This window comes from Bison bison, unplaced genomic scaffold (genome assembly GCF_000754665.1).
Source record: "Bison bison bison isolate TAMUID 2011002044 unplaced genomic scaffold, Bison_UMD1.0 scf7180017864160, whole genome shotgun sequence".
Taxonomy (NCBI): Eukaryota; Metazoa; Chordata; class Mammalia; order Artiodactyla; family Bovidae; genus Bison; species Bison bison.
In genome coordinates this window covers 3931581-3947330 of record NW_011494732.1, presented here as the reverse complement: position 1 = coordinate 3947330, position 15750 = coordinate 3931581, and the positions used below count along the sequence as shown (strand labels likewise).

The following is a 15750-nucleotide window of genomic DNA, read 5'->3' as shown; positions in this document are numbered from 1 at the left end:
CTAGACCAGGAAGGACGATCCCTGAAAGTATGGCCTGGCGGGAGTGAGCTGGGCTGTGAGGGTCCTCGGCTCCCCGCCCCAGCGTGAGCGTGTCTTCATGCTGAGTGGGAGCCAGTGTTCACAGCTGTGTATTTTTTTTTTTAATGAAACATGGTCCTTTTTTAAAAAAAATTTTTTTTTAAATTTATTTATGGGACTGTGCCCACTGTTAGTTGCGATGTGTAGGATCTTTAGTTGTGGCATATAAACTCTTACTTATGGCATTTGGAATCTAGTTCCCTAACCAGGGATTGAACCTGGGCCCCCTGCTTTGGGAGCACTGACTCTTAGCCACTGGACTGCCAGGGAAGTTCCAAAATGTAGTCCTTAAATGAAACACAAGCCAGAGAGTTCATCAGTTGCATGCATGCTCAGTCATGTCTGACTCTCTGCAACCCCATGGACTGTAGCCCACCAGGCTCCTCTGTCCATGGGATTCTCCAGGCAAAAATTTTGGAGTAGGTTGCCATTTCCTCCTCCAGGGGAACTTCATGACTCAGGGATCGAACCTGAGTCTCACGTGTCTCCTTCATTGGCAGTTGGGTTCTTTACCACTGACTCTCCCGAGGCCGGGAAAAGCTGGCTGCTGCGTTTTCTGCGTCTGCCCACCTCCAGTGCAGTGGTTTCTGGAGGAATTTCAGAGGGTAGTTTCCATGCTGTGATTTCCGCTGCTTGTGTTGACATGGCTGTAGACTGATCCCAAAAACCCAGCAGAGGGAGTTTTATCAGTGGAAACTCACCTGACCGATTTCCTCCACCGCACAGCTGTCAGGGGTGGTGCCGCCAACCTGCTTGTTTCCCAGATGAAAAACCGAGGTCCAGGGGAGAAAATTCACCAATTCATTTTTTTTAAATGTGGAAAGAATTTCATTATAAAACACTGGGTGTTGATTTAAATGAGAGGGCTTCCCAGGTGGTGCTAGTGGTAAAGAACTCATCTGCCATTGTAGGAGATGCAAGAGACTCGGGTTTAATCCCTGGGAGAAGGAAACGGCAACCCACTCCAGTATTCTTGCCTGGAGAATCCTATGTACAGAGGGGCCTGGAGGGCTATATAGTCCATTAGGGTTGCAAAGAGTTGGACACAACTGAAGTGACTTAGCATGCATGCATGCAGACAGCTTCAGTTCACAAGGTTGTTAACATAAAGTATGTGAAAATACTTGGCCTCTGGAGATTATTTTAAATAAGGAGTTAACTTGTTATTTTTTTATTTTTGGGCCATGCTGCTTGTGGGTTCTTAGATCCCTGACCAGGGCTTGAACTTGGGCCCTCAGCAGCAAAAGAGTGGAGTCCTAACTGCTAGACCGCCATGGAAATCCCCAAGTTACTTAATAATGAGGCATGAAATTTCATGGCCAGGACACCTCATCACAGATCTGTTAAACAATCGATTGTAACTGTTTGGTGCTACAGTATAGGAGCAGGACCCCTGGGCTCTAGCTTCCCCATGCCAGGCTGGTGGCCACACTGTCCCTGGGGATCCCCACCAGGGTTTTCTCACTCAGTGTGGCTTCTCCCATGTAGTCCTTCCTGGTGAGAATTTGTTTAGCAGCTTCGAAGGTACCAGGCTCCCTGGAGTCAGGTGGCCTTCTTTCTGTACTTGGTGCTGCCTGTGGGCCTGTGGGTTTGAACGAGAACATCCTCCTCCCCTGGGCCTCGAGTTTTTTCATCTTTAAACAGGGTGGTAGAGAGCCTGACCTGACTGGTTGTACAGAGTGCCTCGTGGGTAGAGAAGTCAGGTGTGCCTTCTCAGTCCTGCCCATCCTCCAGCATCCCAGGCAGGGCCAGTAACGAGGAGGTGTCCAGGGACAATTTCCAGTCCACAGCCAGCTGGGGTTCTGTGTGCTTTTTGCTGTGACGCTGGGGTCAGCGTTTAAGTTGTTTCTTCCAGGATCAAACATCAGATCTCGTTCTTAAACCAGAAGAGAGAGCTTCTCTGTCCTCTGGCGACACGGCTTCGCTCGAGGCACCAACCCCTGTGGCATTGAAGGTGTCTGTCCCCTGCTCAGAAGCTCACTAGCTCCTGCTGCCCCCCAGGGGCAGGTCTGCACAGGCCTTGCATTCTTGCTTCCTTCCCTGCCTCCTTACACCCTCACCTTTCCTCAGTCCTCCCCTGAATGCTGTCCTCCAAAGTGTCCAGCAGATCCTTTGTGGGGAGCCGGCCTCCTCCCACTGGCCTGTAACTTTACCCGCAAATAGTGTCACTCAGGGAAGCCCCCTGGTTGCCCCCATTGGATCCTCTGTCGGCATCTCATCCTCTGTTTCAGAGAATGTGTCATTGGTATTGGGTTGGCCAAGCAGCGTACAGAAAAACGCGAACGAACTTTTTGGCCAACCCAAGTAATTTTCTGTTCGGTTTTTGTGATTATTTGATCATTGATCTCCTCTGTTTGGCTCTAAAGTCCACGAGGCCTGGGGGGTCCAGCTGTGAGGCTGCCCTCCCTGCCCCCAGGGGTCATGGGACCAGGACCACAGGCCAGGGTGTCAGCAGGAGAAGCCACGGGCATGTTGATATAACTGTTACCCATCTGCCCTCCCCCGGGGGTCTCACTGAAAGTTGGCGCTCGGTGTATGTTTGCAGAGAGGGTGGCCTTATCCTGGGGTAAGCCGTGTGACAGGGCTGGACCCTGACATTGCTCCTCAGATGATGGAGCCGGGTGTGCAGTGAGCACTCACTAAGTGTTAGCTGACTGGAAAGGAATCCGTAGGAAGGGCCATGACTGCCATGTTGCTGCCTGTCTCAGCCCTGGATGGCATGTTCCCCTGTAGATCCAAGGGTTCGCCCTGGTTTACTGAGGTCTCTGCTCAGAGGCCGGCCCTGCCATCCTGTGCAGAAATCCATTGCCACTCTCTCTGCACCTCATTTACATTTGTCGCCTTACTGGCTTCCTGAAATCACAGGATTATTTGTATGTGTGTGTGCACATGTCTGTCTGTCTGTCCTCCAGGACTACAGGATGGGGCTTTGTCTTCCGTTCATGGCCCCACCTCAGTCCACGGGGGCCTGGCACACAGTAGGCGTAGAATGAGTATTTGTTGGATGACTGCGTGAGAGTACTGGGTCAGAGCAGGCATTTTGTGGTTGAAACCACAATGTCTTGGGCTTTTCTTGGTCTAGTTTAATCTGCCTAGAAAAGGAACTCAAGAGGCTCTTCTACCGTCCAGTGATTTTTCTTCCCTCCTATTTTTATTAAAAAAAAAACAAAAACAAAAACAAAACCTCCCTTTGAGGCAAACACTTCTGAGAAGGAGAACCAGAAAACAGGGTATATGGGGGCGCCTCTTGACCATGCTTTTTTGGGGGATGCCTACTCCCGTGTTCTTGGCTCCTCAGCATCAGGCTGGTCCTGGGTGGCACCCCACCCCCCTAGCCACCCTGCTTCTTGAGTGTCGGAGTAGAGTATTGATTTGACCTGATGACAGTTACCAGGATTGGGGACTGTGCTTCCCAGAAGCGAGTGTGAGGAAGCCTCAGTGCAGAGGGGCTTGAATGGGGAAATGCTTGGAGAGCTTTGCGGATGAAGTTAGAGCTGCTCGTGACTCTTCCTCATCTGTGGATTGGGTATCTCCTGGCCATGTGTCAGAGCCAGCAGGGTCACACAACCTCCCTGGGTGGTGAGTCTCGCCCTGCCTCAGGCAATGGCCCGGTGGAGACACTTCAGTTACATTCACAGCTAACTCTTTCCTCAGCAGCAGATGTCTGTCAATGGGCCTGCCATGTGCCAGGGCTGGGTGGAGCCTGGGTGCTGAGTGAGCGATGTAGGGCTCCTGTCCCCGGGACACCCAGCCTGGGAGATGAGGTGAACGCATAGAAACGGAAGTTCCCACCACTGTTGTCAAATAGGCAGTTCAGAGCTGCGGGAGGAGGAGCAGGAGGAGAACTGTGCAGGGCGCCTGCGTTGCTGAAGCAGAGAGGGTTTTTGTGTAACCAGGGAGCCGTGCTCGGGGGAGGCCCTGGCCCTTCTACCCCTGGCTGCCTTGTGCACAGATCCTTTCCTCTGGAGCATTTAAGACAATCTGTTTAATCGATCATAGTCTCTTTGGCTATAAGGGTTCTCCGCCTTTATTACTGTAGAAGCCCAGCCTCCGGCTTGAAGACGGGCCTGAGCCCCTTTCAGGCTTGTATATGTCTCTGCTCTGTCTTCATTCCCGTACAGCCTCTCCTCTCCTCTCCTCCCCTCCCTCCATCCAAACATCCACCCACCAGAGGGCCTTGATCTGCAGGGTGTGACAGAAGGCATTTGGTAAAGCAGAGAACAAGACAGTCAAAGTCCCAGCCCTCTCAAGAGAACCAGTTATAAGTTGCCAGTTTTGATTTTCCTTAGGTGAATATTATGGTAAATCTGGTGAGGGAGAAATATGGCATGCTTTGTGGGTGACTGGCCAAGGCACCTGAGTTCATGGAGTGCCCTTGGAGAAGGCTTCCCTGAGGGAGTTTCGTTTGCATTCAGCGCTGAAGGATGAGTGTGTGCCCAGTAGGGAAGGCTGGTGTGGGTGGGAGTGTCCAGACAGCTCATGCAGCCTGTGCAAAGGCCCTGAGGCAGCAGGAGCTTCAAACAACTGAAGAACTGAAGGCAGGCTATTGTGACTGAGCCCAGAGTGAGTGCCAGAGCAGAGGGAGAAGAGGCCAGACTGGATCTAGGTTGGGGCCACTGATCGGAGTGGGTTGGAGGGGGTGATGACAGGAAGCGGTCAGGCTGGCAGCAGGTGATTGCAGCATCTGAGCAGGAGCTGTCCAGGTGGGCCTGGCCCTACTCTGTGAACCTTTCACAGCCAGCCCCTCTCCCCACTCCCGCCCTGGCTCTGGGAGGTGCTTTTGAAAGTCTGCATCCTCGCACCTTGACCAAGCGTTCTCCCTGTGTCCTCTCCATAGGCTACTTGCCCAACAGCGCGCATGCCGTGGAGGCCATGCTGGCGGCTGCGAGCATTGGGGCCATCTGGAGTTCCACATCCCCAGACTTTGGCGTGAATGTGAGTCGGGGTCCCCTCAAGTGCCCTGGGTGTGCTACCCCTGCAGGGAATCATTCCCTGTGATTTCTGCCTGATATCTTGGGTCAGGGTGTGGGCAGCTGCAGGGTGGGACCAGCAAGATGGGAAGGAAAATGGCTTCACTATGACCTCCCGTCTCCCCAGCCAGTGACTTGTGATCCGTGGGAGAGAAGGAGCCAGAAGGAGCTTAATGTTTTTTTAAATTAATTAATTAACTTACTGGGTTAACCTGCACTGGGTCTTCATTGCTGCCCTTGAGCTTTCTCTAGCTGTGGCAAGCAGGGGCTGCTCCTCTATTGGCAGTGCACAGGTTTCTCATTGCAATAGCTTCTCTTGTTGCAGAGTAAGCGCTCTAGGGTGTGTGGGCTCGATAGCTGAGGTGCATGAGCTAAGTTGCTCCGCAGCATGATGGATCTTCCTGGACCAGGGATTGAACCCGTGACCCCTGCATTAGCAGGTGGAGTCTTAACCACTGGGCCGTCAGGAGAGTCCAGAGCCGAATCTTCTCTTAAGCCTACAAGTAAATGATTCTTCCTTCCTTTCTTTAATATTCCTTACGTCCAGCCATGTGTAATGGCTACATTAGTGTGTGTTACATGTGGTGGGCAGTGTTCTGAGCATCCAGTAAGAAGTGCCTGACCACTGCTCTGATTACTTCATGCCCACATGAAGTTTTCTGATGTTTATCCTCTGCAGACTGTTTTCCAGATTTGCTCACAGAAGTTCCCCCAAGGCCTCCAACATTGCCATTTCTGATCTCTTTTTAAAAAGAATTTTAAAAATTATTTATTTGTGTTTGACTGTGCTGGGTCTTCATTGCTACGTGAGGGCTTTCTCTAGTTGCAGCGAGTGGAGGCTCCTTTGTGGCTCTGAGCAGGCTTCTCATTTCGGTGGCTCCTCTTGTAGAGCACGGGCTCTAGGTGTGCAGGCTCAGTAGTTGTGGCTCATGGGCTTTGTTGGTCTGTGGTGTGGGGGATTTTCCAGACCAGGGAGCAAATCGGTGTCCCCTGCGTTACGAGGCGGATTCTTAACCACTGGGCCACAAGGGAAGCCCTCATCTCTTACTTTGAGTCTGAGCTTTGCACCCTATGTGGGAGCGGGTTGAGCCTTTTTATTCCCTTAAACCTGGAGGGTACCAGGGACCAAGGTGCACCAGCTGTAGAGTGACCCAGGCAGGGGCAGGAAGCTGAGCCCCACATGGGGAAGGAAGAAACAGTAAGCAGGACTTCTGGGACTCTCCACTTCCCGATCAGGGACCTCTCCTGGTTGCAGAGCCTTGGGGCTGAGGGACCCTCAGGAGCCATGAGCACAGTCCCCTGTTAGAGGACACAGTGGGCATCTTCCCAGACTGTTCTTCTTTTGCCCTGGGCGTGGCCCCCGCTCTGGGCATCCGTCAGAGCAGCCCAGGAGCTAAGGGCTGGCCTGGCTTTGCTGCCTGTGCATCTCTGGGTGAGTTGTTTATCCTCATGTGTGAGGCAGGGGCAGTGGAAAGAGAGTATCTCATGAAACAAGTGTAGACCGTGGGGGCCTGTGATCGGCGTGGAGGGTTGATGCACTTGGACTATAGATGCAGTGATGGCGCTTTTCCAGCCTCGCTCTGTGACCCATGTGCTGGTCCCTGGGCCAGGCATTTTGGGTGTGAGCTTGACACCGATGTCTGTCCTGAGGCTCGCTCTTCTGGAAAAGATTTCACAGTATTTCTTGTTTTCCCCTGCACCACGCAGAGGAGGGATAGACGTGGCTCTGTAACATGGAGGCCTGGAGCAGTGAAGTGATTGGCCGAGGCCAGTCCTGGCCCCATGGGGTGAGGACTGAGCCCTGCTGAGTTCAGGGAGAGGGTGGTCATCTCAGCCCTCATCACTGATGGCCGTGATTGTGCCTCCTGGGGCTTTGCTGGGCCTCTGCCAGATTGCCTCCCGCCAGGACTGATTTGAGACTGAAGCTCCGGGGTGACTTCTTGATCCCCAAGGCCCGCTGTGAGGCCATGTGAGCTTGGGACCGGGCCATCCTTGTGGGGGCCAGTCCCTGGGCACTGTTGTCCTTGGATCCCTTAGCAGCCCTTGAGCTGTGTTGCCCGGAAGTGGTGAAGGTGCCTCGGGGTTGGAGAAGGCATGTGGCATGGAGGTTACTGGCAGACAGGCTCCTGCCTGGGTTTGAATCGGGCTCTGCTGCTTCTGGGTTCCCATTCCTGGGGGCACACTGCAGGAGGCTTGTGAGGACAGCAGCAGTGGTGCCCATCTAGGGTTGGGACAGTGCTGGACCCACGCCCGAGCTTAGTAAATGTCAGACATTCCTGATGTGGGATCTGGTTCCTTGACCAGGGATTGAACCCAGGCCCCCTGCATTGTGAGCACAGGGTCCTAGGCACCGGACCTTCAGGGAAGTCCAGAGGGGTGGGTCTTTTTGAGTGAATTGGAACCTGTAAGCAGTTGTAAAGATGTTGGCAGAGCTCTGTGTGGCAGGACGATGTGGCTGTGGCCTTCTAGAGCCTGACTGAAGCTTGTGCCTGAGGGGATCACAAGCTTCAGAGAGTGGAGGTCCTGAGTTGGCCTCTGGTGGCAGGTCTCAGCCACCAGGTGCAGGGCGGGGTGGCATTAGGGGACAGGTCGCCTCCCACTTGTTTGTAGCGTCAGCAGCTGGCCCTGACCCTATGCCTGTTCTCATGAGTCTGTCCTGTGCGGAATGTCACCATCACAGGCCACTCTGGCCGACTCTGGTCCGAGGTCCTGTAGTGTAGAGGACGCAGCCCGTGGGTGCTGCTGGAGGGCGTCCCAGGCATTCCTTCCCTGGGTTGAGGCTGGTCTGGGTCTTCTGATGTGGCGGCTGTCGTCAGATGCACGTGCGCACTAGATGGCAGCCTGGCTCTGCTCTGACCTCGACTTTCAGCACATTTGATTCAGGGAAATCTTCGCCGTGCAACGGCCTGAATCTGGGGAGAGCCCTCTGTTCCATCAGAAAATGACAGGGCCAAATATCTTTCTACTGAGATGCTTCACTTTGCCCTGAGTTCTGGGAGGTGGTCCTCATTTTGCTGAGCTCCTGGTGTAGAGCCAGAGGCAGATGGTCATGTGCACAGTCTTCAGGAGTGAGTGTTGAGCAGCTGACAGTTCATGTATCAGCCTGGTGACTTCAGGGTCCCCCGGCTGTTGGTACCACCTGTCAGCTCCCAAAGGTGACCCCTGTGTCTGGGAAGCCCTGGTCGAGTAACCTGGACCATAGCACTTGCTCATGTGGGCATCGATACCCGTGGGCTTCCCTGATGGCTCAGATGGTAAAGAATCTGCATGTAATGTGGGAGACCTGGGTTCGATCCCTGGATGGGTTAGGATGATCCCCTGGAGGAGGGCGTGGAGACCCACTCCAGTATTCTTGCCTGGAGAATCCCCATGGACAGAGGAGCCTGGTGGGCTACAGTCCATGGGATTGCACAGAGTCAGACAGGACTGAGCAACTAAACACAGCAAGGACCCGATAGAAAGCAGTGACCCCAGAGCCTCAGGTATCTTCTCTGTCCTCTTCCACTAGCTAAACCTACAGGAAAGCACTGAGTCAAAGATGAGATGGGGCCTGGGGCGAGAAAGGGGAGTCCCATGGGCCTGCGACGGCCCTCTTCAGCAGTGTGCAAATATCTACTTAAAAAAGAGGCTCCTGGGGACTTCTCTGGTGGTCCAGTGGCTAAGACTGTGCTCCCAGGGCAGAGGGCCCGAGTTTGATCCCTGGGCAGGGAACTAGACCCCACATGCTGTAACTAAAGATCCTGCGTGTCTTAACTAAGACCCGGTGCAGCCAAATAAATAAAAAAGAGGCTGCTGCTGCTAAGTTGCTTCAGTCGTGTCCGACTCTGTGCAGCCCCATAGACGGCAGCCCACCAGGCTCCCCCATCCCTGGGATTCTCCAGGCAAGAACACTGGAGTGGGTTGCCATTTCCTCCTCCAATGCATGAAAGTGAAAAGTGAAAGTAAAGTTGCTCAGTCGTGTCCGACTGTTCGTGACCCCATGGACTGCAGCCTACCAGGCTCCTCCATCCATGGGATTTGCCAGGCAAGAGTACTGGAGTGGGGTGCCATCGCCTTCTCCTAAAAAAGAGGCTACTGTTATCAATTTCTGGCATTGCCACATTTAGATGGTCCTCCCAGTGTCAGTAAAGGGTCCGTTTCTGAAATTTGCAGTGAAGTACAAATGTCTTTCCTTCTTTGACTCATTTTCTGTCGCAGATCACTGAAAATCCCTATAATAAAGGGAAAATTGCCACTCTCTTGCAAATGCTGATTTTAACTTTTTATTTTTGTGACGGGGTTACATTATGAGTGACTATGCAGTAGGTTCTAGTCCTGTGGCACACGCATGGGGGATAGTTACTGGGCAGTTTACAGGTATGGGGGCAGGGTCTGCATACATGTGGACTCACCTGTCCACAGATGAATCCTCCTCGCCTAGCCAGGCTGGTGATGACAGGACCCCCTCTGTTGCCAAGCTGCGTGCCTGTCTGCGTGGGCTGTTCTGGGGCAGGGTGGGGATGCCGCTTTTGCTCAGGGATGCTGGGGGCCATTTCTCACTTCCCTTGACACCCTTTGGCTCTGGTCTGCCCTCCCCCTGCCCTTCACCTCACCCTTCCTCCCATCCTTTCCACTTCTCCCACCCTCTGTGCTTGGATACCCCCCACAGTGGGCTCAGGGACATCTCCAGGTGGGTGGGGTGCTTGTTCTTCAGGTCCGCAACCTTCCAGCCTCACCAAGACCTCCAGGTCCTGTGTGTGTTGACATTTGGTTTTTCCTTTGTGTCACTGTTTACCTTTGAATGGGTGGCTTTTTCAGAGACGCTGGGGTAGTCTAACCTTTGATATCCACGCATCCAAGAGCCAGGCCAGTAGCTTGTAGCCCTCCCTCTTACAGAATGCTTTTCAGGCTGCTGCGTGTGTGTATGTGTGTACCTGTGCACACACGTACGTGCGTGAACATAAATAGGAGAGCTGTTCTCACTCTGGGTGGCTGTCCATGTGATCCAGCACTGGCCCAGCTGTTGGTTACAGCACTGGGTTGGTTGCTAAGCGCCCTATCAGGTCAGCTGCACGATCACAGGTGTGTTCGTTTCATTGTGCTATGAGAGCGGTCACGACTGAGCAGCCCTCTTCTGGACTGGAATAGGCCAACAGCCAGTTTCTGATTCTCAGAGATCCCAGCTCGACCCACCAGGAACCTCACCACCATGTCATGGGGTCTCTGAGTCTGTCCATGGTGCCCTGTTCTGAGCCCTGGTTCTGAAACACTTGTTGTCTTTGCTGTCTGCTCTCTCTCCCTGTGACCAAGGGTCACTTCCGTGATGTCCGAGCCCAAGATCACTGCTCTCTGGTCCTTCTACCTGTGTGGGCTAGTCCACCAGAAGGATGCTAGGTGTCATGGAGAAATTTCTGCCTCCTTCCAGGGCTCCTGTCTGGCCCCATCCTGCTCCTTCCTGGCCTCAGACTTTCTAGAAGTTCTTTCCCTTCCCTGGGCTGGCTCCCCATGCCTTGGGCCAGCTCCCCCCGCCCTGGGCTGGCTCCCCCTGCTCTGGGCTCTTCTCGTGGCACCCTCAGTTCAGAATGGCCGCTCCCCTTCCACCTGACTGCGAAGCCTGCTCCCCTGATGCCCCTGAGCGGAGGTGCTCTCCGGAGGCGTCCTGGGATGCTCTGGCTGTGGTTCTTGCTTCCTCCCCCTATTCAGTCTGTGGGGACCCCAGCCCTGGCTCTCTGCTGCTGCCCAGTGGCTTTCCTGTCCTGAGGGTCAGTCTTTCCTTAGTAGGGGCAGTGCCGTGGTTAAGAGCACCAGCCCCCGTGGCAGATGGAGCAGGCTGCAACCCCAACTCTGCCGCTGGCAGGTTGTGAAGCTTTGGGCAAATGATGCTGGTCCTGCCTCAGCAAGGATGTGGAGCTGATCACAGCCCCAGCCCGCTGCTGGGGATGGGAAGTCAGATGCGTGAGTGCCTGCCACCAGCTGGAAAGGTGGATGTTGAATGCTCAGTACATGGAGATGTTTTCATTGGCAAAAATTTTCTTCCCAGCTTAAGTGAGGACTCTCCGCCCCTCTTAAAATCCTAGGGTCCAGGAATACTGTTTATTTTGCTGTGTGAAGCTTACTGTTGTTTTCTCTCTCTGTTTTTTTTTTTTTTTTTTCCCATGCCTTGCTTGGCATGTGGAATCTTAGTTCCCGACCAGGGATTGAATCCCGTGCAGTAGAAGTGCAGGGTCTTAACCACTGGACCACCAGGGAGGTGCTGCTCTGTGGAGTTTGTACATGGCCACCTTGCCTAACCCAGTTCTGTTGGTTCGCCTGGTGGTTCTCACTGGCCTGTTTCAACATAGCCATTTCTGTCGTCTGCTGCTCGGCTCCTTTCTGCCAGCTCTTGGCTCCTAGCTTGGCTGGAACTCCAGGACACCGTGGCAGTCTGGGCACGGAAGCTGGTTTCTGCTTTTTGCCAGGATTTTTTTTTTTTTTTTTGGCCACGCTGTGGCATTCTGGATCTTAGTTCCCAACCAGGGATTGACCCTGGGCCCCCTACAGTGGAAGTGCGGAGTCCTAAACTGGACAGCCTGGGATGTCCTACCGGGACTCTCCTCCATCAAGAGCAATGTATTTGCCATAGATTTCTGTGAGACACTGTCAGTGAGGAAGTGTCCAGTTTAGTAAAGCTTTTTGTGAGGAAAGCAAAAGCTTTTAAGATATTCACAAGCTTTCCTCCCTTTTAATCTGTTAGTGTAGTAAATTACATTGGTCTGTAGCCTCTTTCTGTCTGCTTGTTCTCTGTCATTTTCTGTCTTCTGAATGGTTTGTATAAAGGGAATGTTCTAGTGCCCGAGGCTGTGGCGACACGTGCCTGCAGTTCTGTCCCTCCCTGGTGTCTGGGTTAAGAGGTAGACCTTTGACTGCTTTTTCTCCCGTGGTTATTGGCTCTTCGGGTGTTCTACTGCTTCTTGGATCATTTTTGATAAATTTATGTCTTCTTGGGGAATCATCCACTTCATCTGGCTTTTGGCAATTTGTTAACAACACTGAACGTAGTGCTCTGTCATTGATTAATCTTTCTGTAGTAAAGTGTGATTTCTGACTTTGGGTGATTGTAGGCCTCAGTGTATCCATCTGTAATGTGGGGATAATAATGCTGTGTCAAAGCACTGAATGAGTGAATATTAGTGAAGTGCCCAGGACAGTGTCTGATACGTGGTAAGTACCGTGTAAGTGTGAGCTAGAAATATTATCTGTCTTCTTGATCACATTTGTCAAGAGGCTTATTTTATTGATCTTCTTGGAAGAAAGATTTTGGTTTTATTGATCAAATCCATCACTAATTTTTCCTTATGTCTTTATTCCTTCCTTTCTTCTCTCTCTTTGTTTTCCTGGCTACCTAAAGGATGAGCTTAGTTCACTGAAAGCAATTGGAAATTAGAAACAGTAACATTTAATTGCTTCGCTGCTTCTCCCCCAGTTAGATTGTATGTTCTAAGGACAAGGAGCTCTGCTTGCCTGGCACTGTGTCTTGAAAATGGATGACATTGAAAGTAGCATCTCAGTTCTTCACTTCGTAGTCCAGAGAGTCACAAATTTCATCATGCGTTAGAATCGTCTGAGGGGCTTGTGAAAGCCCAGATTGCCAGGCCACTTCCACACTGTTGTCACCAAGACCATTCCTAGGGGCCCTGGTTTCCCCTTGTCTTAAGCATGTGCTTTGCTGACTCCTGGGGAACTCTGAGAAGCAGCGCCTGGCCCACCCCAGGCCAGTTAATTAGTTATCTGGTGAGTTTAATCGTCCTGCCACAGGTGGCCTGTGTCCTGCAGCCAGGGTGGAGACCCTGTCCATCAGATCCTCACACAGAGGTTCTGACATCCCTGGAGTAGCCCCAGGCATTGACCTTGAGCTGCTACATTGGGCTTACATGCAAGGGACCAGGAATGCTGGTTCAGGAGTCCGGAGTCCGGTGATGCCTTCCCAAATGCTGTTTTTGTGAATGAAGGTGGCTCTGCCATAGTCTGAATTTGGCAGGCTGGAAGGGGAGCCGGAGGGGAGACTGTGAGAGCTTGTACCTGTCACCCTCAGGGCTGCATGCAGGTTGTCTCAGTGTGTCTCGAGGCTACACCTGTCAGTTTTGTGTGTGCACAAGAGGTGTGCCTTCTCTCAGTGAGAAGGATGTGCTTGAGGGGGATGGTGATTCATGTGTGGTGTAAACACTGCTGGGTGTGGAGAGCCTGCTTTTTCAAATGGGCTGGTTTACGAGTGTACATGTTTATGGGTTTATCCATTTGCTTGGCAAAAAGTGTCAGTTGGAGGACTCAGGTACCTCTGTCATTGAAGATCAAGGAGAACTGAACTTTGGGACTGCTTTGCATACAGAGCTTCCTTTTGGGGAGGTGAGCCTTCCCTTACATACGCCAGAAGAGCCGTGTTGGAAGGTTTTGTCTGTAAATGGGGGACCATTGTGGTCGTGCAAACACCATGCTGTTTTCCCATTTGATAGACTCAGTGTGTGTCTGTGAGTCCATTGGGTGTTTCTTTGCACTGATGCTTTCTGTGAAGTGATGATCCTGTCTCATGTGCGTGTCTGGTTTGCTTGGCCGTCTTTCTTGGCCTCCAGGTGACGGGAATGCCGGGACATGGCTGGCGTGGTGGTCATGCTCCGTTTTCTTTCCCTGAAGATATAGCGGTCCCATGGGCTACTGGGAGATTTTGCCTTTTGGATGAGCAACAACAATGTTTCCTTGAGCAATAATGATGTTTCTTTTTGCAGGGGTAGGGTGGGGTAGGGGTTGTGCTACGCAGACTCAGAAGTTGGAAGCGGGTGGTTTTAGCTGCCCTGAGGCAAGTGGGATCTTAGGTCATTAGTTCAGTTCAGTTCAGTCACTCAGTTGTGTCCGACTCTTTGTTACCCCATGGACTGCAGCACGCCAGGCCTCCCTGTCTATCACCAACTCCCGGAGTTCACTCAAACTCATGTCCATTGAGTTGGTGATGCCATCCAACCATCTCATCCTCTGACAGAGGAACCATATTCGCCTCTCCTGCATTGGAGGGCGGATTCTGAACCCCTGGACCTCTGTAACAATGGCTCTCTCCTTCTCCTCCAGGGCGTTCTGGACCGGTTTTCTCAGATCCAGCCGAAGCTCATCTTCTCTGTGGAGGCTGTTGTGTACAACGGCAAAGAGCACAGCCATATGGACAAGCTGCAGCGGGTCGTTAAGGGTGCGTGGGCTGGCGTGGAGGGGTGGCGGGGGGGGGCGCAGGGGCAAGAGTCCCGCCCCCGGGCTCCCAAGAGCCCCTGGTAGCCGTGAGCTACAAAAACGGAGCAGTCCCAGCCCTGGGTTGTTTTACATTTCATAAAAAAGAGAAAGATCAGTGACTAAGTTTGTTGGGGTCTGTAAGCTTGTGTGTTCTTCTCCCCCTGCTTTTAGGACTACCAGACCTAAAAAAAGTGGTACTGATTCCTTACATCTCCTCCAGAGAGAAGATAGACATCTCCAAGATTCCAAATAGGTGAGCCAGCCACACGCTGATCACTAATTGCATATGGAACACAGTCAAGGACCCACCAGGCAGCAGGTTCTGTGACTCTTTCCAGTGGGAGTGGGAGCATCTTGGAGGCGCAGGGTATCTTTGTTAAATGTCGTTCCATAGGGACTTCTCTGGGGTCCAGGGGTTAAGAATCCACCCCGCAGTGCTGGGGACTTGGGGTCAATCCCTGATCTGGGAACTAAGATCCCATATGCTGCAAAGCAACTAAGCCCACGAGCCAGAACTAGCGAGTCCGTGCACCACAAGGGAAGATCCCCAGTGCTGCAGCTGAGACCTGATGGAGCCAAAAAGTATCCTCATTCTGTAGATGGGCACCGGAGGGCCCAGAGCGAGTCCCTTGGGGCCACATGGTGACTTAGTGGCAGAACTGAGTCTGTCCCAGGCATCCTCACCCTTCCTGTCTCTTGTCCCTCGGAAATGGTGGTGGGCTTGGATGGGGCCAGGCCATTTGGCCACAGCAGTTGTGAATAGTGTCTAAAGTGTATGCACATGTGCATACGTGTATGTATGTGTGTATGTGTTTACACACACGTGTGCACTTTTGTGTATATGTATATGGTGTCTGTGTATGTATATGTGTATGCACGTGTACATATATGCATACGCATATGTACAAAGGAATGGTGGTGTTGGTGTTAGTCGCTCAGTTGTGTCTGACTCTTTGGGACCCCATGGACCCCACCAGGCTCCTCTGTGCATGGGATTCTCAGGCAAGAATGCTGGAGTGAAAAAAAAAAAAAAAGAATGCTGGAGTGGGTTGCCATTCGCATGCTTAATGTATTTTTTTCCATTTTAGAACCTGTTTTTTGTCCCCCTTGTTAATGGCATCTTCCTTTCCTCTTCTGACATTCATAAACTAATAGACTTCAGGCCTTGAGCACTGAATAAAATGGTGAGCACCTTAATTCTGACTAGGCATCAATAAAATGGATTATGATTTGCTCCAAGTAGAGGTTCTTCCTGGAGGTCTTATTGTCCACCTTTCATCTCTCTTAAAGAGATCACTGAAGAGAGGTAGGTTTTTTTGGGACACGCTTCTTGGCTTGTGGGATCTTAGTGCCAGGTCAGGGATCTAACCCTTCCCCCCTGCAGTAGAGGTGCAGAGTCCTAACCTTTGGGCTGCCAGGAAAGTCCTAAGGAGAGACTTCTGAGATCAGACGTGTTTACCTGCACAGGTAAACC

General features: G+C 52.2%; 1 protein-coding gene across 1 annotated transcript in view; it reads left to right on the top strand.

Moving 5' to 3' along the window:
- Positions 1–15750, top strand: part of AACS (acetoacetyl-CoA synthetase) — a gene marked incomplete at its 5' end in the record, with an annotated part of 55441 nt that overhangs the window by 11309 nt on the left and 28382 nt on the right. Inside the window, 3 exons of the mRNA XM_010841408.1 lie at positions 4916–5013; positions 14124–14238; positions 14448–14529. Of these exons, the coding sequence (XP_010839710.1) occupies positions 4916–5013; positions 14124–14238; positions 14448–14529 (295 nt within the window). The remainder of the gene's footprint in view (positions 1–4915; positions 5014–14123; positions 14239–14447; positions 14530–15750) is intronic.